This window comes from Panthera onca, chromosome D1, assembly GCF_046562875.1.
Source record: "Panthera onca isolate mPanOnc1 chromosome D1, mPanOnc1 haplotype 2, whole genome shotgun sequence".
In the NCBI taxonomy this organism is placed as follows: Eukaryota; Metazoa; Chordata; class Mammalia; order Carnivora; family Felidae; genus Panthera; species Panthera onca.
The window spans coordinates 97,424,480-97,447,696 of NC_138348.1; the positions used below are offsets into that span (position 1 = coordinate 97,424,480).

Sequence of the window (23,217 nt, forward strand, 5' to 3'; positions counted from 1 at the left end):
CCTTTAGATCTTGTTAGGGTACCAGCTCCTCTGGAAACAGGTACATGATGGGATAAGAATCAAGTATTTATCCCGCATTTCCTGTATCAGCTATATTTTAGGGTCACCTAAAAGCTAGTAAGACAAAATTCTTTTAAAATGATTCCATCTAATAAACATAGAAGGAATGACAAAATTATAATATCATCCTTTTGAAACCACTAAAGAATGGATGCAGGCATTTTGATCATCAGTGACTGGTGACAACATTATATAAAAGCTTAATGGAAAAGTTGATTATGAAGGAATCATGCTGACATAGTCTGCACGCTTTAAACTTACAGTCAGAGAAAGACAACCAGACATCCACCTCCTGATGTGATGTAACAGGATATACACAGTCCCACCCATGAATTGTTCTGGCCAAACAACAGCTCTTAATCTGATCAAGATTCTAGATCTCACTAATAGCTTTCAGGAAATATAGAGAGATGAACATGTTAAACAACACCATGAAAATACAATTAAAATGTGGGTTGCTTTACCGGGCATATGACCCAGTTTCTGTCACAAAAGAACAGCAAGAAAAAAAAAAAAAAGGACATAACAAATTAAGAGACTTATGAACCAAAGGCTGAAGACCTTGACTAGATCCTGACTCAGATAAACCAACAGCAGAAAGATCATTATGAGACAATTAGGGTAATCAAATTACATACTTAGAAATTTGATTTGATGATGTTATTATGCCTGTATTTTTGAAAAAGTCCTCTTTTCTCTTCAAGACACATATTGATGAAATAATGTCATGGATTTACTTGAAAAGAATCCTGTATTTGGAGGGTGTGAAGAATGAGGGATACAGACAGAACAAGTTTGAGCACTTGTTGATGACTTGAGGCTGGGTGATCAAGTACGTAAAAGGGATCATTATGTTAGCCTCTATTTCTGAATAGGTTTAAAAGTTTCCAAAGTAAGTTGTTTTTAAAATATCAGCCACAGATTCACAAAAACCAGACAGATGCTCTACATTTTAGATGCTGATTTGTGATGTACTTGCTTCTGCTGTGAGAACCGGGTACATGGGTGTTCTTCCCAGCTTTCTCTGAGGTGAGCATAAGCAGGGAATTTTACAATAACAATGGTATCACAAACATTACAAGAATATTATTTTATAAAATGGGAGCAGAAAATGGGAAACAAGTAAAAGCACTGATTCAAAAGACAGTAAGACCCATTGGTTCCTGTGGTCTTAACAGAGTACAAATGAAACAAACATGGAAATCCACAAGCTAAACAAAGCACATCTCAAGCTTCCAACAGACCTTGTAGGAATTAAACTAGTTATGTGTTCAAGTAAATATCCTAGTTTGCGATGTATTATCTCTCATCTGGATTTCCACAACACCCATTTATTTACCTGGCTTTAATTTCTTCATCTATAAGATAGTGATATTGCTTCTTTAATATTATTATGAGAGTTTAATAAAAGAATATTTGTACCGCAGGCATGACTGTGGACACAAAGTAGGAGGAAGTCAATAAATGGTAACTCTTTATTAGCCATTCAGCACACATTTGCTAGGGTCTTATTAAGCCAAGCAATCTTCTTTCCTTACAGATCTCCCTGTCTCTTTATTCCAATTCATTGCCACACCGACATGTTTCTGATCGTGCCTCTCCACTGCAAGCAAGATAGAGCCCAAACTTGCATTCGTTCTGTTGTTCATTCAAATACTTATTATAGGGGTGCCTGGGTGGCTCAGTCGGTTAGGTGTCCAATTTCGGCTCAGGTCATGATCTCAAGGTTGGTGGGTTCGAGCACTGCATTGGGCTCTATGCTGACAGCTCAGAGCCTAGAGCCTACTTCAGGTTCTGTGTCTCCCTCTCTCTCCATCTCTCTCCTACTCGTGCTCTCTCTCTCTCAAAGAACATTAAAAAAAAATTTAAAAAAACCAAAACAAATACTTACTAAACACCAAGTACATCTCAAATAATCTCAAGTCACTGGAATGTTTATTTCTACACTTGCCAATTCACTCTGTGTTTCATAAAGTTATATTTCTTTTTTTCTTTTAATTTTTAGGGGGGGACGAGGGTGGGGGGGAGGGAGAGAGAGAGAGAGAGAGAGAGAGAGAGAGAGAATCTTAAGCACAGGCTCCACACTCAGTGCAGAGCTTAACGTGGGGTTCGATCTCATGACTATGAGACGACGACCTGAGCCGAAATCAAGAGTCACATGCTCAACTGACTTAGCCACCCAGGTGCCTCCATGAAGTTGTATTTCCAACCCACATATTTTATTGTAACATTCCTCTAAATACAAGGTAAAATTCAAAGTTTTCTTTTGTACCATCTGTTCTGAATTCCTGATTGTAGGATCTGCCAGACTTTGGAGACATGGAGTCAAATAAGACTGTCCCTGTCCTCTCAAGAAACTATCAAATGGTAAAGACGAGCCATGAAAACAGGAGAAGCAGCAGTGAATCTAAAAGGAGAATGTGAGAAGGACCTCCCAAAAACAATACTTCTAGAACAACTTGAAGGCCTCTAAAACCTGAACTCAAGCCTCTGTTTCTAAGATAAATTCTAGCCATTCCATTCATCTATCCCAAATACCAGTAAAATTTTCACTGCTCTCCCAAAATGTTATGCATTTTTACTCCTCAGGGCTTTTGTTTATATTTCAGGTAATGGTACTTTAGAGCTAGATGTAGGCAGATCACATACTATCGGGATAAGTCAGCAAATTAGTTAACTCCCTTTGGCCACAGTTTTTTCTTCTGTAAAATTATGGTAACAATAGTACTACTTCATAAGGCTGTTTTGAGAATTAACTAAAATAAGTAACATAAACGAGTCATTATAGCATATGGTGTGTATGGCCAGTAAATGTTTTTTTCTTGAGTCAAAATTGAAATTTTTCATTAAAACCTTTAGCCTATCGACCAATCATAAGACTGTTATGTTAGCACTGTCTTTAAAAAAAAAAAAAAAAAAAAAAAATCCTCAAATTTTCCCTGAATGAAGGACTGAGTCATTGGGCCTAAGCCTCAAAAGGTGGCCTGACTGATGGCTTTAACTGGTGGCTTCCAAATTTTTTTATCACAACCTTCAATAAGAAAAAGAAATTTTAATTGTTGGGGAGCCTGGGTGGCTCAGTTGGTTGAGCGTCCGACTTTGGCTTGGGTCATGATCTTGCAGTTTGTGGGTTCGAGCCCCTCATTGGGTTCTGTGCTGACAGCTCGGAGCCTGGAGCCTGCTTCGGATTCTGTGTCTCCCTCCCTCTCTGCCCCTCCCCCACTCATGCTCTGTCTCTCAAGAAATAAATAAAATAAACGTTAAAAAAATTTAAAAAGAGAAAGAAATTTTACATTGTTAACCAGCATACGAATGAACACACACACGCGCACATACACACATACACGTGTATATAACAAAAGTCACAAGAAGTATGTTACCTCATCTACATTTTGCAAAGCATTATTTCCTATACTATTCTTTCTTTTTTAATGCTAGCCCTAATCCACTAAACTGACTCCATGATCTACAGTTTCCAAAACACTGGTTTAGACTATTTTCCTCCTCACTTTTAAAGAGGGTGGTCTACTTTTTTAAGTCATCATTCTTATCACTGCATACCATTTACAAAGTATTGCTGAGTAAGCAACAGTGAACTTAGCTTTTAAGTACTCGTATGACTATGGTGCTACATCATATTCAATTTGAAATATTTTCTTATGATCTTCTTAACAAATACCCATGTTTATCTGGCAATTCTGGGGTTAATCAAGAAAGCATTACTAAACAAGGGCTATTAACTCAAGTCTATCTAACAGGACTAAGGCTTTTCCTCTTTGTAATGGCAAAGTGCCCCATGATTCAAGACTGAGTCACTCTGACCACAAATGGAATATTAACATGCACTTAAAGATATCAACAGTTGGCTTCTTGGTTCAGTAAAAAAACACTAGCATTATTAACTTCTCAACCCACAAACAAGAGGCCTGCTGGGAAATTCCACCTCCTCAAAAGAAACATTTGGCAATGTGTGTCTAAGGGAAAAAGTGAACTCTGGAATTAAAAGCTCATATACAACAGTGGCCAGGATTTCTGCTCATCAGATTGCTCTATTAAAGGCGGTGGTGATAAAAAGAAAGTATAAGAGAGCACCTCTTATTCACGTCACTTAAAATCAAATATGGAAAGGAGCTGTAAAGAAGAATACAAGACCAAGACGTAGAACACTTACTTCTGCGCTGTCACTACTGGGCCGAGAAGCATCTCCGCTGCTGTAGTCAATTCTCCCTAGTCCGTCACCAGGGTCTGCTTCTACCTCACTGACTGTCGGGGGGTCACCTAAAGACCTGGAGGACGTAACTACAGCTCCATCCTAAAACAGATTAAACACACAAACACACACACACACAAACACACCAACACAATAAAAAAAAAAGTCATTACTGACTGCATAAAGAAACAGACTCACGCTGCAATCTAAACGGAGACTGGTAAAAGCTGGCCAGTTTGATTCAATCAAGAAAGTTTAAACCTTTAAAAATTTAAAGCATCAGTAGTTACTAATTCTGTGGTTCTAAAATGGCATGATCTGAATTTAGCAAAGAGAATAAAAGTTCAAACTTCTGAATAGAACAAAAAGGTTAAACTGTATAATTCATATTTCCTGCCCATTACAGCAAAGATTATTACACTATAGATTCTGGTTAACTACCTTCTAACACTTTAAAATTTCAAAAAATTGCCAATTCTGGGACACAATACTATAATATAAATTATTACAGGCTTTTAGATCAGGAACCACGTTTTTATTGTTTGAACAGAATAAGAATGTTGTCTTCGCTCAGTAATTATAACAACATAAAACTGTCAACATTACTGAGGCATAGGACTCAAAATTTCATAGAGATAATGGGACTAAAAGTAATGAAAAAAAAAATACTGTGTAAATGGAAAGTACACCAAACCAGGAAGTCCGGAGACCTGACAGCTGTGCGCCCTTGTGTAAGTCACTTAACCAGTGTAGCCCCTTATTTTCTCAACCGCATGATTTTTTGACTTTAAAATGAGATGAGGCTAGATGATCTCAAAGAATCTGCGGCTTTCTATGAACCAGTGTTTTTCACTTATAGACTCAGGAAGCATGATAAATCAAGAGCTTTTACTCAGTTTAAATGGTGCAGGTAATTTGTCCATTTTGCTTTAAGATAAATTATAAGGAGCCTTTCATATTCCAAACATGAATATTACAGAATATAAATCTGCTTAAGCTATTTTTCTAATGAGACCATCATCTCCATAACTTATACCTATGTAACAAACTCTGTTTAAATCTAGTTTAAAATTCCAGTAAAAATATAGTTGTAAACAATATGAAAGTGCTTTGAACTCATCAGACTGGGTTTAAATCCAGTTCCGTTGCTTTTGAGGTACACGACCTCAGACAAGTTATTTCCTCTCTCTGAGGTTCTCTAAGTGTACACGTAGAATGGGGGGAAACAATAGTAGTATCTAATCTTGGAGGCTTGTTGTGAAGATTAAGCAAGAAAACGCTTGTCTCTGTATTTAGCATAATGCCTGTCATTTTATAAAATCTGTTCCTAAAAACTTAACTGCCATTCTGTTACAAAATGGCAGAATGAGTCTCAAAAATGTAAATATATGCGTCTGAATACATTTTGGTAGTTTGTTACATCAAAGCAAAAGCACTCAATTCTTTTTAAAGTTATTACGGAACAAAGAAACATGATATCATGAGCAAGCAGAGAATTAGAAGCCCACATTTCTTTTAGTTCATCATTATTTCTGTAACATGCTACACAGGACATCCTGTTGGCCTAGGCTAGAAAAAAATCACTTTTAAAAAAGGCAACTGCAACCCTCTGAACTGAACACATTCCCAGAAGAAAAATCTCCTGCAAAAAGTTGGGTAGCATTTTTAACAGCGATGCTACCTGAGCAGAGCCTGTGGCTTTGGATAACTGCTCTTGCAGCTGAGGAATGTGTTTCTTGGCCTCTTGGATCTCTTTTAGCAATCTTTGGGCAGGTGTTCGGTTGTAATCTTCCTGCAATAACTGAAAAGTTATAAAAATATTTTGAGAATTAATTACTTATGTCAAGAAAATATAGAAAAAGTCCATTCTTAATAAATTAGCAGATGGCATTGATTACAATACTGCGTGATTGTGATCATGACAAATATCAACTCAACTATGCCCACTCACATTTTCACTGGCCTGTAAACAGCCCCATTTCTAATTTAGTACCTGCAGCCGTTCTTGTTCTTTCTGTAACATTTTTCTCAGAATTTCTACTTTCTGGTTATGAACCACATTGTTTTCCTCCTAGAAAAAAGATAAAAAAAAACAACAACAACAACCAAACAAAAAAGAACCAATACAGGGAAAGTGAAGCTAAAATAAATAGCAGTTATGAAGACAGGCTATTAGACATGACACTTAGAAGGTTATTGAGAAATTTCAGCCCTTTTATTTCACTTTTACTAAACTAAGTTCAAGAAAACATTAAATACTGTTTATTAGCTGGAGAAATGAAATTGCCTTAAGTACAAGAATAAGATCTTACACTTTCCATCCTTTGGATCTGTATTACCAATCCTCATGCACGACTCCTAGTACTTCCTGCCTGAAATATTAAGACAGCTCCCTAACTCCTCTCTCTTTGCTTCACAACCCTATAATATTTTACCTAATTAGCCTTCCTAAAATCACTCTCTCGCTCCCCCCAAATTTTAATAGGTTCTTACTGCCCACCCAGTTACATGTAAATGAGTCTGGTAGTTGTGATTTTTCAAATAGTCTTACCTTTTTCAAGCCTCATCTCCCACTACTTCAAGCCTTAATAGGCACCGGCCAAACGAGAGTCCTGGCAACTTCCCCCCAATACTTGGTGCTTTCTTGGCTCTTTGTTTCTCTTTATTCTACTTCTTTTACCTGGGCTACTTTTCTCCCACTGCCACCACTTAAGTGATACCCATTTTTCAAGGTCCAATTCAATTAATAGCCTTCCATAAAGTCCTTCCTTACTACAACTGGATGTACTTCCTCCCTTTGAATTGTCACAGAACTTAGTATTTTCCCCTTCATAATGTCTACATTCTGCCTTTGTATTGTAATTACTCATATACCCTTGATTCTATCTCAAACAACAAAGGTTTAAGTACCTACTATACGCCGAGCAATATTTTAAGCATTGGGGACACAACAATACACAAACAAAAATACCTCTGTCTTCTTAAACTATATATTCTAAGATAACTAAGGACCTTGAACATAGGGTATCTTAACTGTATTTTTGTGAATGACTTCCTGTTTTGTATACGGCAGGTGTTAAATATTTGTTACTTAAATGTGTTATCCCAATACCCTATAATCATTTCAAACTATTATGTAAATTTTTATATTAGGGAGCTGTTTTCTACTATCTTGAACTTGAATTTGTCAGCTCAACACTTCAAAACTCTTAATAGAAAGCAAAGGCACCATTATATAAACTGAGCATTTATAAAGAAGTTTTCCCCCTCTTACCCCCATGAGCACAGGACTAGTAATTCTCTCCATGTTCCCAGATGCTCCAGGTGAATGAGGGGATGTCATGATGGGAGACATATGTCCAATGACTGATGACTCTACTTCAGAATCGGCAAGTGGAATCTGGGGCGACCCAGGTGGGCGTCCCTGAACAGTGAGAGCTACATAGGAACCAGCTTTGGAGGGGTAGATAGAGAAAGGGGAGGGAAGGAAAAAGAACATTGTCACCTTTTTTTACAGCATTTCACTACTTCATCTTTGACAGTCCTATAAGATCCAGTTATGTAAGCAAGCATGATCTGCTAACCATTGCTCCAGAAAAAAAGAATCCAACTTGTCATTTCTCTTTTGTTACTCCCCTAAAAATCTAAAAGAACAGTGCCATTTTCAGATAGCAAATTACCACTCAAAATATCAGATATTACATAAAAGCAAACAAAATTTCTAGTCCCAAGAATTGTTTTTAATTTAGGGAAGAGTGTGTTAGTAGCAACCATCTACTAATGGTTATGTTCAATTAATTTCTCAAATGTAAATTTAAGGAATGATCCTATTTTAAAACGCTATAATTAGGCAGGGATTAACTAATTTTCTAGAGTATCATGACGCATTTTTAAAATAACTTTAAAAAATGCATATGACCAAAAAAACCCACGAAAATTGGAGAAGAAAACCCAATAAATAAATAGTCAGTTTTTATTTTAAACTGTGGAGAAGACAGAAATTCACTAAGCATATTACAGGGGGAAGAAAGCACAGAAAGCAAAATCAACCCTGACCAGAAAGACTCGACAACGGACGCTCATTTATCTAGCATTGAGAAAAAAATGAGACTTTCAAATTAAGGACTTTTCTAGATAGCTGACCTTTGAGTAACAAAATCTTCCTCTTAGACTTTCCAATAGAACTTTTAAATGCATTCATACTTTTCTCCCTATTTAACTGTCCATGGAACTCACTGTCAATTATTTCAGTGTCTGGGGTCCTAAAAACCATTTTTTTTTTTAACACTTATTGGTCACAAATGCTATTATTTGGGGGTATTTTAGGTACATATGCTTTTCAAGGTTTTCTTTTATTATATTTCTCTCTGTGAGAAAGTCATCTACTATGTCTTATTTACTTATCCATGTGCTTGCCTCTGTTAGCTTCCTATTTCTTCCCTTCCCTTCCCTTCCTCAGCTATGTTTCAACTGCTTTCATTTGAAATCACTTGTATTATGTCTAGAAAATGCATTCATTACACAGTAGGACATGGGGGACCTCCAGCGTAAGTATAGTATACTTTAGTATGCTATAGTATACACAGGTTTGAGGCACTGCAAATTTATATCTGTTGGACACTCAGAGTGTTTTATGCTTTAAGTTTTTAGCTAGGCTCTCGTTATTAGATAAGTCATCTTTTGCTATAGTGATAGGATTTAACTTTTTAAGTAAAATTTACATTGGAATGGATAAAATATATAACCTAAAAAACTAAAGAAATCATCTTTTTATACTCTGCAATAGTTAGTTATCAGGCATATATTTAGTTATTATCATAAGCCATCATATTTATGTAGCACATAAAAATGCATAAATCACAATCTCATCATATAAATAATCAAATTTATTCATAAACGCAGACCTAATTTTGATTGTCCCTTTTCTTTTTAAAACATACTGAGATTAAGAACTATGATCACAGCGACCATTTAGAGCACTGGGAGTCTGATAAACGTAAAAGAATTCAAGGGTTGTTTTAAACAGTAAGATGGCCAAGGAGGAATGCCATTTATTAAATTTATCCAAAAGATGTCCAGTCTATGAAAAAAAAATGGATTAAATAAAACAGTAGTGTTTCTGCTCAACTATAAACAACTATTTCTCACTTGTAGTCTACTTTAAAAAAAATTTTTTTTAATGTGTATTTTTGAGAGAATGAGAGAAACAGAAATGGGTGGGGGAGGGGCAGAGAGAGAGGGAGACCCAGAATCCGAAGCAGGCTCCAGGCCCTGAGCTGTCAGCACAGAGCCCAAGGACGGGCTTGACCTCATGAACCGTGAGATCGTGACCTGAGATGAAGTCAGATGCCTAACTGAGTGAGCCACCCACGTGCCCCAATTGTAGTCTACTTTACTGTGGAATAGTCTGATGCAGAAGATTCTAAATTCTTAACTCTGGAGATTTCCAAGAGATCACTACCCTGCATTTTATTTAATCTTTTACTTATCTGAGGAAACATGATTATGCCAGATGATTTTTAAAGTTCCATTTCAGTTCATCTGGGTCATTCCATCTCAATTCTCAATCTCTTCCCCCTCAGATGACTCATGCATTTCCATATTACCATACGCTTTCCGTATTACCATATTACCAAGAATGACAAGGATATTATAATCAACCATGTATATGAAGTGGACCGAAGATAGTTATTAGTAAATTAAGAATTTTCGCCTCAGACTTTCCTTTAATGCAGCGTTAAAGCAAACTCCAGCCAAGAGGCTAAGTCCAGCCCAGACTGTTCTGACAAAATAAAGTTTTACTGAAACACAGCCACACCCGTTCATTTACATACTGTGTATGGCTGTTTTTGTGCTACAATGACAAAGTTGACTAGCACACTGTAAGGCCCACAAATCCTAAAATATTTACTATCTGGCCTATCACAGAAAATGTTTGCTGATCCCTACTTTAAGGAATTCAGAAACCAATTAACACTAAGAATAACACTTACATTTGATTAGCTTCACCACTTCCAAATGGTTTGAATGAGTCACCAATGTACCATTCACCTTTAAGAAAATGGAAAGTGTATGTCAGGTACACTTCACTGAGAATGGATAAATTGACTTCAGGAATTATTATACATAGTACAACCCATTATAATATAACATAGTACACATAACTACATTAAAATATGTATGTATTGGGTGCAATATTCACTTTTCTCACTGTTCTATAACGTATACTCAGCAATCAAATGAAGTTGAATGCAAAATAAGGCCTTGATTTAAAGGACATTACAATTTACCATGAAAAATGACAAAATACACCATGCAACAGGTTTTACAAGTCCTTCACAGTGAAGGACTCTTGCAAACAAAAAGGACTTCTCTGCTTTTAATTACAAATTCTGTGATTTGTCAAAATCATACTAATTTTTTTGAAAGATAAAAAAATAAGCAATATTTCCACAATACTCAATTTACTTTGAGTTTTCCAATCGTGACCTAATCTTTACAATGAACATTAATTTTCAGACAGGCTAACTGTGGGAAAGGTTATCCAAAGTCTCAACTAAACCAAATTAAGATATAAATATCAAACACGGATCTACCATTATTTTTGTTGATGTAAGTAATGCTAATTTTTACAAGTTCAAATATGTCAGTGTCAAAAACAGCAGTAAAATACTAACCATGCGCACCAGAGATGATCACTATTAACCCAAGAAATTTAATCTGTGAGACACTATTTTAGCAAACACACACCAGATACCCAGGCACATATACATATACATTATATCTGTCTTGTTTTCTGCAAATACTTTTTCATTCTACTGTGGATATCTTTCAATATAGGCACACACAGACCTAATCCATTCTTTTTTTAACAGATGTAGATGAAATGGAATTTCTTTCTCTCACCCTCCATTTATGCACATTTGGCCTGTTTACAAATTTTCAATATGATAAGGCTGAAATGAATTTCCCTGTATATATACCAGTTCACATTTGTAAACTTACTTTCTTAGGTTTAAGTTCCCAAAAGCAAAGTTTCTGGTCAAAGGTCATATACTTTTTGAAAGTATATAATCTTTGATGCAAATTCACAGATTTCCACCCAAATAGATACTACCCAATTTATACTCACAAGTTTATGAAAACAGCCATTTTACCATACCTAAACTATGCCAAATGTGTATTATCAATAATCTTTAAAATTCCTCACAACCAAATATATTTGCACCTACCATTTTATTTTTAAATGTTTGTTTATTTTTGAGAGAGAGCACGCACCCAAGCTGGGGAGGTGCAGAGAAAGAGGAAACAGAGGATCCGAAGCAGGCTCCGCACTGTCGGTGCACAGCCCGATGTGGGGCTTGAACTCACAAACTGTGAGATCATGACCTGAGCTCAAGTCAGATGCTCAACCGACTGAGCCACCCACCCAGGCGCCCCTCACTCACAATTTTAATTTCTACTTCTTTGTTATCAGTGAGGTGAGACATATTCTCTATAATATTTATTTCAGTTACTTTGGGGAACTGATAAAATTCTCTGCCTATTTTTCTATTAAGCTATTTATTTATTCTTTTCTTAGGAATTTAAAAATGCGCTTTACAAGCAAGGATATCCTACTCTATACTAAGTTTCAAATATTTTTTTTCCAGGTAGTTGTAAATACATTCATGGTGTGTTTTCCTGTACAGTAATTTGATTTTAAGTATTCAAATTACTCAACTGTCTCAAGAATAATTACTAACTGGGGCGCCTGGGTGGCTCCGTCGGTTAAACATCCAACTCTTGATTACGGCAGAGCATCAGGCTCTGCACTGCCAAGTGTGGAGCCTGCTTGGAAGTGTCTCTCCCTCTCTCTGCCCCTCTCCCACTTGCGTGCGTGCTCTCTTTCCCTCTTTCTCTCTCAAAGTAAATAAATAAGCTTAAAAAAAAAGAGTAATTAGTAACCAATCCACTCTTTTCATGCTTGTCAGAATTCCAGGCTTGTTTCTGGACTGATAGGTCTATATCTAGACTAGAGCCACTTGCTTTGAATTAATCCCTACATCTCATCTCACACATACCCATACGTGTTTGTTTTTTTTAGCTATTCTTATACCTCTGTAAAATCCATTTGGAAGAATCATCAGTTTCACAAGTAATGACACATCTCCTCAATCATATTAGTATATTTTGATGAGACTTTCTTGCTAACAGATTAGTCTGGAGAGAAATGATCTTTATAACTGACTTACTTTCCTATCCCAGAACAAGACTCCATTTATTCGAGTCTTTTATTATGCCCTTCAGTAGAGTAATATTAACCTTAAAATAAATAAGTTTTTTATAAATACATCCTATATAATGCACTGTTTTTGCAAAACTCCAAGTGAAAAATCCAATCCAAAAACAAATCCAACCCCAAATATGGCTAATATATGCTGTTTTTTAATCTACCATAAATTCCATCTTTTCCTTACCTTGATGATTCGATCACCTGTCTGTACTCCAGCCCGCATGGCTGCTCCATCTGTAAGAAAAATTAATTACTCAAAATGTAATTCATTTGCCATGTACTGATAATCTTCTTGAAAAAGGCAACATAACCAAATGGTTAAAAAACATGGGCTCTGCCACTCACTAGTTGTATGACCATAAAATCAGTCAATTTTATGTTTTCTTACTCTAAGCCTCAATATCACCTATAAAATGGGGATGAAAAATACCTACCTCAAACTATAGTATCCAAATAAAGTATTTGACATAGAGTAACAGAACATATTATTATCATTTTGGGAAAAGTAGATGTTTTTGAGCATATAACCATTTCTTTAATCTGGTCTACCAAAATATCTCTGGTGCCATGAAAAAATAAAAGTCCATAAATTTCTGTAAGTGATAATGAATAAACATGAACAAGGAGTCATACGGTTTCTAAAACTATATGAGACTGTTTTCTTCCTAGTGAGTACAAAGAAAATCACCTAGGGTAAATTTGTACCTATAAATATGACACTAAAGACTGATCTAGCCCAACAGGCCACATGACCAGCAGTGCATGTGATTATTTTATTATGCACAAGAAATATGAAGCTTTTCTGTTCTTACTCTGTTTGCTCCCAAGTGACAAGACTGTTTTAAAAAATGCCTTGCCTTCTTTGACAGACTGTACGAAGACTGGATTGTCTCCACTGACCGTCAGCCCAAATCCATTGTCATCCTTCTGGATGATCACACAACGCTGAACAAGACCTGCACAAGAACCACAGGGTAAAGAGAGAAGGAAGAGAAAATGGAGAGAAAAAGACATTATTACATATTAATAATGAACTGTAATGAACTGTATTCTATCTGGAGAAACACAAGATGACATGTGAGGCCCTTATCACAAATCAGAGTACTAACCCCATAAACAAAACAAACACAAGAACATCACGAAGAGCCATATATGTTGGTCTCTCACTGGAGAGGTAGAGTAGAATTGCCTCAAGATTAAAAACAGCTACGGCAAAGTGGAAAAGACGAATTATTAGAGAGGAGACAGAACGGAAGCCTATTCACATCTCTGCTATTTATGTGTAACACAAAATCCTCCCCACCGCACTGTGTTTTTCGGTGCTCTAGTTAGTATTTAAACCCAAGAAAATCAAGTATTTTGGGACATAAGGCTAGAAGCATCCCCTGGTAAACCCTAGAGAAATCCAATCTCACTCTCAGAAAAATCCACTCAGAAAAAAACTGACTATGTGAGGGAAACTGACTATACAAAGAAGAGCACCGGCAGATCTTCTCCCAAAACGAGCAAGTTCAAAGACAGACCCCGGCTCATAGAAAAAATAAACAGAAAGGAGAAAAAAGTAGAAAAGACAAAGAAAGAACCTGCGAGCTCAACCAGTTCATTTCTTTCACACACTCACCTGGATTCTACAGGAGAACTGTTTTCCTTTTAGCTAGACAGCAAACAAAAGTAGTCAAGGCAAGGCGAGAGAAAGAGGGCCACAACCAGAGGAAGAGAGATGTCCCATCACAGAACCCTGATTGACACCCAAGGCTGTTTGATCACAGATCAAGATCTAAAGATCCTGAACTCTGTGTTAGCCAGAGATTTAACACTTTCAGCTTTGCAGTATCTAAATGCTTCACCAAAAATCAATATACAAAATACGGAGAATAATGCAAGTATAGTGATGATGAGAAAATAACAATTTCTTCAGAATAAAGATTTTTATACAAAGAGCATGACCTTTTAAATAAGTCTGATGCACAAAACAAAGGGTATGTTAAAGATTGCATGTTAATGAATACACGTATTTCTCGCTGTCGTGCAATGTCACAAGTATGTGAGCCTACTACAACCGAAAGCCTGGAATAAGTATATCACAGTACAGGAAACACAAACTATGAACCTCACTCATAACCCTACGTGAGAAATTAAAGTGAATCATGGACCTAAACACAAAGGTTTCAACTTTTCATAAGAAAACACAGGAAAAAATCATCAAGACCTTAGGGTAGGCAGAGATCTTTTAGGATGCAAAATGCATCAACCATAGAAGAAAAAAAAATCATACATTGGACTCAAAATTTTAAATATCTGCTCTTCCAAACACTGATAAATGAAAAGGCAAGCCACAGAGTAGGAGAAAATATTCACGACACAAATATCTGATAAAGGACTTGTATCTTTATTATATTTAAACAACAACAACAACAACTCTACAATTCAATAATAGGGGACACATTTTACTTTATTTATTTTAAATGTTAATTTATTTTTGTGAGAGAGAGACAGAGAGAGGCAGAGCATGAGCAGGGGAGGGAGACACAGAGTCCGAACCAGGCTCTAGGCTTTGAGCTGTCAGCACAGAGCCTGACGCGGGCCTGAACTCTCGAATGGCAAGATCATGACCAGAGCCAAAGTCAGCTGCTTAACCGACTGAGCCACCCAGGCGCCCCTAGGGGACACCTTTTAAAAACAGCAAACGATTTCGGGGCACCTGGCTGGATCAGTCAGTGAAGCATGTGACTCTTGAACTCGGGGTTGTGAGTTCAAGCTCCATGTTGGGTCTGGAGATTACTTAAAAATAAAATTATATTGGGGCGCCTGGGTGGCTCAGTCGGTTAAGCGGCCGACTTCGGCTCGGGTCATGATCTTGCGGTCCGTGAGTTCGAGCCCCGCGTTGGGCTCTGTGCTGACAGCTCAGAGCCTGGGGCCTGTTTCAGATTCTGTGTCTCCCTCTCTCTGACCCTCCCCTGTTCATGCTCTGTCTCTCCCTGTCTCAAAAATAAATAAAACATATTAAAAAATAAATAAATAAAATTATATATAAAAAAGAAAAAGAATAAAAGATCTAAATAAACGCATCACAAAGAAAGATACTGAATGGCCAATAAGCACAGGTAAAGGTGCTCAACATCTGCAGTCATCAGGAAGACGCACATTAAGATACAATGAGATACTACTATACGGTAACTAGAAATGGCTAAAAATAAAAAGACTGATAATATCAAATGTTAGCAAGGATGTGGAGCAACTGGAATGCTCATGCACTGCTGACAGGAGTGTAAAATGGTACAAATGCTTTGGAAAACAGTTTAGAAATTTCTTATAAACATGAGTACTCGAATCAAAAGGTGAGTATGCATTTACACATGACACAACAATTTCACTCCCAAGAGAAATGAAAACCCATGTCCACGTAAAGACTGGTACACAAACATTCATAGCACTTTTGTTCATAAGAGCCAAAAACTAGAAACAACTCTAACGTCCATCAACACGTGAGTGGATAAACATACTGTTGTGTATCCGTTATAAAAAATACTACTTGGCAAGAAAAAAAAAAAAAGGAATAACTCACACGTGTAGCAAACATGTAAGAATCACAAAAACATCATGCTAAGCAGAAGAAAACAGATACAAAAGAGAGTACATACTATGTTATTCCAAATGGAGAACAGGCAAAACTGAAGAACAGTAACAAAAGCAGATTAGTGGTTGCCTAGGGGCAGGGTTGGGAGGAAGGGTAAGAATGACCACAAAGAGACACGCAGGAACTTTCTGGGGTGATGGTCCTGTATCTTAATTAAGGTAATGGTTACATGAATGTATTCATTTGTCAAAACTCATCCAACGGTACACTTAAAAGGACTGCAACTTATTTTATACAAATTGTACCTCAAGAAAGTTGATTTTCAATATCAAAATCTGTTAACCCTCAATTCTAGAGACTACTCAACACCAAACAGTATTTGAATTAGCAAATTCACCACTTCCACAAAACAGTACATTGAAACGGGGACAGAGGAAAGATAATCTATCAGAATTCAATGTTTGACTTAATGTTGCGTCCTTCAAGTAATTAGGAAAAGTTATAAAATCAAGGAAGAAGTGTTCTTTGTAAATTTCTAGTACATAATACAATCAATATAAGAATCAGACTAGAATAAGAGCAATGGTTTATCAGAATCTTTAAAAATTAAAGATTAAATTTTAATTAATAAGATTAATTAATTAATTAATTAATTAATAATTAATAAGATTATAAGATAATAAGATTATAAGATAAGATAATAAGATAATAAGATTAATTAATTAATAAAAATAAGAGCAATGGTTTATCAGAATCTTTAAAAATCCATGCCCGGTATTAGAAAAATAAACATTTGATGATCTATTTCCTTTAAAATTATTTAAAATTTGTTTTTTAAATTTTTTAAATGTTTATTTTTATTTTTGAGAGAGACCAAGCATGAGCAGGGGAGAGGCAGAGAAAGAGGGAGAGAGAGAATTCCAAGCAGGCTCTGAGCTGTCAGCGCAGAGCCCAACATGGGGCTCAAACTCATGAACTATGAGATCATGACCTGAGCCGAAGTTGGACGTTTAACCAACTGAGCCACCCAGGTGCCCCTGAAATTTCAAAGTAAGATATCATGACTTTAAAATAAAAATCAAGACAGCTGCAACACTGAATATAGAGATTTTTCTCACACTTATATCTATGTTCCCCAGTTCTCCTACCCCACTTCCCAAGAGCTGAAAAATCAGTGAATTAAAGGTTTCTAATGTTGGGGTTTGCTGTGCTAAGCCACTGGCCTTCTTAAACAGACTGTTTTTTTGATCCCTGTAGAGAACAGGATGCTTGTAAAAAATAAGGGAGAGGAGCAATGGGCATTAAGAGTTTTGCTACATTTGTGTATTTCACTTGAATATAATATATATTAAGTACTTAGCTTAATGCCTGACAAATATAAATAACGGCTCATAAATGTTATTATTTTATTATGATGAGGGGTAGCATGCCCTTGGATTTTCATGCTCAGAAATATAATACTCATCTCTCCATGCCATCAATAAAAAATCAATTAATAAACACTTTTAACTTATGGGCAACTGGGTGGCTCAGTCAATTAAGCGTCCAACTCTTGGTTTGGGTTCAGATCGTGATCTCATGATTCATGAGTTCAAGCCCTTTGTTGGGTTCTATGCTGACACCGTGGAGCCTGCTTGCGATTCTCTCTCTCTCTCTCTCTCTCTCTCTGTCTGCACCCCTGCCTCCATTCTCTCTCTCTCAAAATAAATTGAAAAAAAACACAAAAAAACACAACATTTTTCTGTTAAACTCCTGTCATTAATGGGAATGCTCCTTAAAAGGATCAATCCTCATTTATGTCTTTGTCTAAATTTCATTTTGTTTTGTTTTAACAAAACAAGCAAATTAGATTTGGGTGGGGAAGGAATAGAGAAGGGAAATATTACAGAGTAGGGCTTCTTCTTATAAGAAGGCAACGTTAGAATACGGGAGATAGCAAGAAGGCCTCGAGAAACAAATCACCTTCTCTTATAAGCTTTTCCTAAACATCCAGACTAGGTCGGGTACCCCCTTACAGACTGCACCCTCTTGTTATGCCCACAGTATCATTATCATTCACAATTGATTCCTATTTCTTTTTCTCTTCTCACTAGATTACATGCTTCAAGAATATAGGGTCTCTATCTTGTTTACAATCTTATCTCAGGAACTGGCACATGTTGAGACACAGAGAAATTTTCTTGAATTGGAAAAGTTGAGGAGTCTAGAGATGGAAGTTCAGAAAAGAAAGTCATTAATAAGAGAGAAAAAAAATCCACCACCGTCAATTTCAGCAACTATGTCTAGGGTCCTGACAGACTGCTACAATTTGAACGATATAGTAGAATTACCTCAGAATACTGCAAACCTGTTTTCTACAACTCAAAACTGTCCAGCTTGATCACTTTTCCCTCTTAATTCTACATCAAAAGGAGATGAGGACCAAAGGAGAAGAGCAAACAGAGAAAGAGCTATGTACATATCCTATTTATCTTTCTCCTCTCCCCAACCCCACTATATTGTCCATTTATTATTATTCTATCTGCTAATCTGAGAATCTGATATACTTTAACATATAAGAACTACTAGAACAATACAAAAAGAAAACATGACTTACATATACAGTCGATTCAGAATCCACGGAATTCAAATTAATGATCCTATTTGTCCTATGAATCTATGCCATCTGCAAAACCTTAGATTGGGGGTCGTAATTAACTAAAAACTAAGCTGTTGTTCCATTCAAAATTCAGAAATCCAGTCTTTCAAATGCTTAGATCTATTATGTTCCTTCCCATTGAAAATCAAATAAAATGCTTTCCTTTTTTCTCGGGAGAAATTATTTTTTTTTATGTTTATTTATTTATTTTTGGGAGAGAGAGTGCAAACGGGGAATGGGAAGGGAGAGAGGGAGACAAAGAATCTGAAGCAGGCTCCAGGCTCTGAGCTGTCAGCAGAGAGCCCGACGCAGGGCTTGAACTCACGAACCACAAGATCATGTTCCGAGCCAAAGTCAGGAGCTTAACCAACTGAGCCACCCAGGCGCCTCATTGGGAGAAATGTTCTACTTGTTGTAGACCAGAAGCTGTTTTAACCCAAATCTCACCCTTAACACCCTTAACACTGAAATCACCAATACACCAACAATGAAATCACCAAAGATTAAATTATCATATCACTGAAATATCCTTTTTGACAAACTAGAACCCACTTTCTTAATTTAACAAATTTGCATTGAACATCTGTCCAGTAGTTATTTAATACCACAGTCTATAGGTGTTGTGAAAAGTACAAAACTACTAGAAGCCTTTGCTCTCCAAGAACTTAAAATCTTGGCAGGAAAGGACAAAAGAGAAACAAATAGAGAAACAATGACAATGTTTAATAAAGAATCCAAGTATGGTACAGATAACAGGCCCTGTATGTTATAAAAGAAGGGAAAGATAACAGTGGAGTCCTAACTCCGAAACAGCCATTTTCAAATTTCATTGATTAAAAACCAACCAACCAACAAACACCGTCCACCATTTTTACTTTTTCTGGTTTTTACAAACACATGTAGTTCATAGTTTGTTTGTGGGTCTGTCTTGCTGAATCACTTACTGTCTGTGATAACTGCATACAATGTGTTGACCTCTGAGTATGAGTTTCTATACGGTCCCAAATCACTTTGAAGCTGCATCCAAGTGCCATGTGTGAAGACAGGCAGAGAGTGCTCAACAAGTAAGATAATGGTGAGGCTCAACCTCCCCTGAAACTTGGTCATGGTAATACTTTCTCATTCCCATTGTTCTTGGTGCCATATGAAGATTGTTTTCACAGCTATCCACTTGTTAAGGGCATACGGAGCACTGGTAAACAAGAGCCTATCTCTATTACGGTACTTACCAAAACGTGTTAAGATTCTTCTTTTGTGCTAGACTGTGAGCTCCTAGAAAGCACGTACAGATCCTATTATCTTTGCATCTCCATCCCTTATCATAGTGCCTGGCATACAATAGGTACTCACTGTATATTCACTGAGTAAATCTGCATGTATTTTATATACGGGAAATTTTAAACCATATTCAATCACTTTTTAGGAAAAAGTAAAATCATAGGCCTGAAAACCATGCAAAGTAGTGAAGTACTTTTATAAGGACACTAATCTCCTGCCTTGCCTAAATTCTAACTAATGTAATTTGATTCCCCACCTACCCTAAAATAACTCTAGTTACAAATAAATTTTTCTTTATTTCCTGTTTTTTAAAGTTTATCATATTTCACCTGGAAGCTAACAGACATCATGCTTCATATCATCAGTGAAGTAAGAATGTTCTTTAAAATTTATATAAATACTATTCTTTTCCTAAATTTTATTTTCTCTTTATAACAAGACATTTCTTTTTCTTGTTATAACAGTGGGGTATTTGAAACCAACATAAAATGACTGTTTCTTACTTAAAAGGTAATTACCAAGAATGGTATTTTGAAAAGTGAAAAAAATCAAGCCTTTGTAGTGCTTTGGAGTGGGGAGGGAAGAAGTCATGAAAAGGTCCCCTGAAAAAGAGGAGAAAGTTCTCTCTGATTTCACTATAAGACATATGTGGAGAAAGGCAACAACCATAGTGCCAAAGAGCAAATTACTGAAAATGGAGTGTTAAATACGCAAGGCAATATGTGAACCCTTCCATACTGCATTTAGTCCAGGGAAAGCACATTAGTCTTTCTTCACCTTTGATTTTATTACATGACCAAACTTCTCGAAGTCTCACCTCTTAAGAATTAGCTTCAGGGAAGGGTGTGGAGAAAGACCATGTGCAACCTCATAAAAAACAGCTCATTTTTAAACTGCTGCCAGACATACATGTTTTATGAGTAAGACCTCAGATAATCCTTTGATTAAGAAGCTTCTGGATTCTAAATGCACAATGCTGCCAGCAAGAGGAAGCCTTAACTTCCAAGTAGGCTGATTTCATTCTTTTAGACTATTACCAGCAACGAGGCTCTTTTCTAAGTTAAATTTTCTTCTACCTTAAAATTTTTCTGAAGACAAGAAAGATCCAATCAAGGTGAGCTACCATTTTGTTCTATCGATTCTCTTTACTAAAATACTTTATTCCAATATCAATAATCACTCATTCATAACTCACTTGATGTGTGCCCCCCCACCCCCACCCCCGTGTCAGGCACTACGGGAGATGCACAGATAAAGATAAATAATAACAAGACAGTCAAAACAGTAGACACAAAGCAGGATGTCGAAGGTCAGACAACAGAGGAGTGGGGTGGACCTAGGAAAGCCCTATGTTGGAGGTAGTATTTGAATGGCGCCTTGTAGGAAGGAGAGTTAAAAGGAGGTAAACCGTTCAAGACAATGGGAATGGCATGAGCAAAAAAAGAATACCAAGCTACGTTTGGAAAGTGAAACTTTGGAGGAGGGGCTGGTATCTCTAGGTGAGTGGTAGTAGAAGTAAGTTAACAGTAGGAGATTAGGGCAGAATGATAAACTGGAAACAAATTACAGCATATCTAAACTATCTGTACTCTCCTAGTAAGTGAGTGAATGACCAAATCCTTACTTTAGTATACTAACAGAAAGAGTAGAATGGAGAAAAGGAAGTGAATCAATGTGAAACAAAGTTACGAGTCTACGAGAATAGTCTTATGTTGTGATGGAAAACTGAACAAAGCGGTGGTAACAGAACCGAGTGAGGGCCGAAAAATAATGTGAGGGTAGAATCAATGGGACTTGGCAAATAGTGGACTACCGAGGACAGGGGAAAGAGGGAAGTCAAAGGTAACTTCAAGAAAATGAGACTAGGTGAATGGAAGAACGGCAGTACCATGAAAAGAATCAGGGAAATCAAAAGAAAGTCTGATTTCTGGCCCAATGATGAATCCCACACTGGCCATTCCGAATTTGAAGGATGGTTAGGGGCACCTGGGTTGCTCGGTTGGTTAAACGTCTGGCTTCAGCTCAGGTCACGATCTCACGAGTCGTGGGTTCGAGCCCTACATCAGGCTCTATGCTAACAGCTGAGAGCCTGGAGCCTGTTTTGGATTCTGTCTCTCTCTCTCTCTCTCTCTCTCTCTCTCTCTCTACCCCTCCCCTGCTGCACTCTGTGTGTCTCTCTCAAAAATAAACATTAAAAAAAAATTGAAGGATGGTTAGAGTGAAAGTATTCAGAAAATGGTTAAAAATAGAAGACTGGAAACAGGAGAAAAGATCAAGGACAGAAAAGTGGACCATGCCTACATTTATAAGAGGGAAAAAGCAATCAAGTAAAGAAAAGTCAAAACAATTGCAGACAGAAAAGGACCAGATTAATGCAATACCATGGAAATGAAAAAAAAAAAAAGGGCATCAGCACTGCCAAATTGTTCAGAGGAAGGTGAGAACTGAGAAAAAGTTTACTGATTGTTAAGGATCTTCTGGTTCACCTTCCAGATAGTATGTGTTCAGAGGTCAGATTTCAAGAGGTTAAGAAGTGAATGACTTATAAGGAAATAGAAGGTTCATGTTGTAGAATGCTCTTTGTCAGGCTAAAGAAGAAAGCAGAAAGAATAATAACTTGGTGAGAGTAAGAGTCAAACCAAGGACTTTTATATTTATGAATCTGAAGAAGCTGAATTTAAAAAAAATAAGAATTTTTAAAAAATACACTGAAGTATCCAACCAGGACAGTTCAAGTACTAATAGTTTGCCTCTGTTACGGACTGCTGCTTGTGTCCCCCCCCCCCCCCAAATTCATATGCTGAGCCCTAACCCCTAACGTAATGGTATTTGCAGATGGGGCCTTTGGGAGGTAATCAGAATGAGATGAGGTCCAGAGAGTGGGGCCCTCATGATGAGACTCATGTCCTTAGAAGAAGAGACACCAGAGAGATTGTTCTCTCTCTACATGAGCTCACACCAAAGAAGGGCCATGTGAGCACAAAGCCAAAGGTGGCCATCTGCAAGCCAGGAAAGAGAGCTCACCAGAATCTGGCACCCTGGTCTCATACTTCAAGCGTCCAAAACTTCAAGAAAATACATCTCTGTTATTTAAGCCAAGTCTCTAGTATTTTGTTATAGTAGTCCCAGCAGATTAAGACAGCTTCAAAAAGACATGGGTTAATTTCTGGTACATAATA

At 36.9% G+C, this 23,217-nt stretch overlaps 1 protein-coding gene across 7 annotated transcripts in view; it reads right to left on the reverse strand.

Moving 5' to 3' along the window:
- The window catches only part of ARHGEF12 (Rho guanine nucleotide exchange factor 12), a 150,338-nt gene that overhangs the window by 49,416 nt on the left and 77,705 nt on the right, over nt 1-23,217 (reverse strand). For 4 of the 7 annotated variants that reach the window (XM_078432850.2, XM_078432849.2, XM_078432854.2 and 1 more), the window contains 7 exons: nt 13,403-13,501; nt 12,730-12,779; nt 10,264-10,321; nt 7,545-7,723; nt 6,264-6,341; nt 5,952-6,071; nt 4,232-4,372 (listed from right to left, as the gene is read on the reverse strand). In XM_078432850.2, coding sequence (XP_078288976.2) covers nt 4,232-4,372; nt 5,952-6,071; nt 6,264-6,341; nt 7,545-7,723; nt 10,264-10,321; nt 12,730-12,779; nt 13,403-13,501 — 725 coding nt within the window. The remainder of the gene's footprint in view (nt 1-4,231; nt 4,373-5,951; nt 6,072-6,263; nt 6,342-7,544; nt 7,724-10,263; nt 10,322-12,729; nt 12,780-13,402; nt 13,502-23,217) is intronic. The other 3 variants (XM_078432852.2, XM_078432853.2, XM_078432851.2) reach the window with 2 other exon arrangements.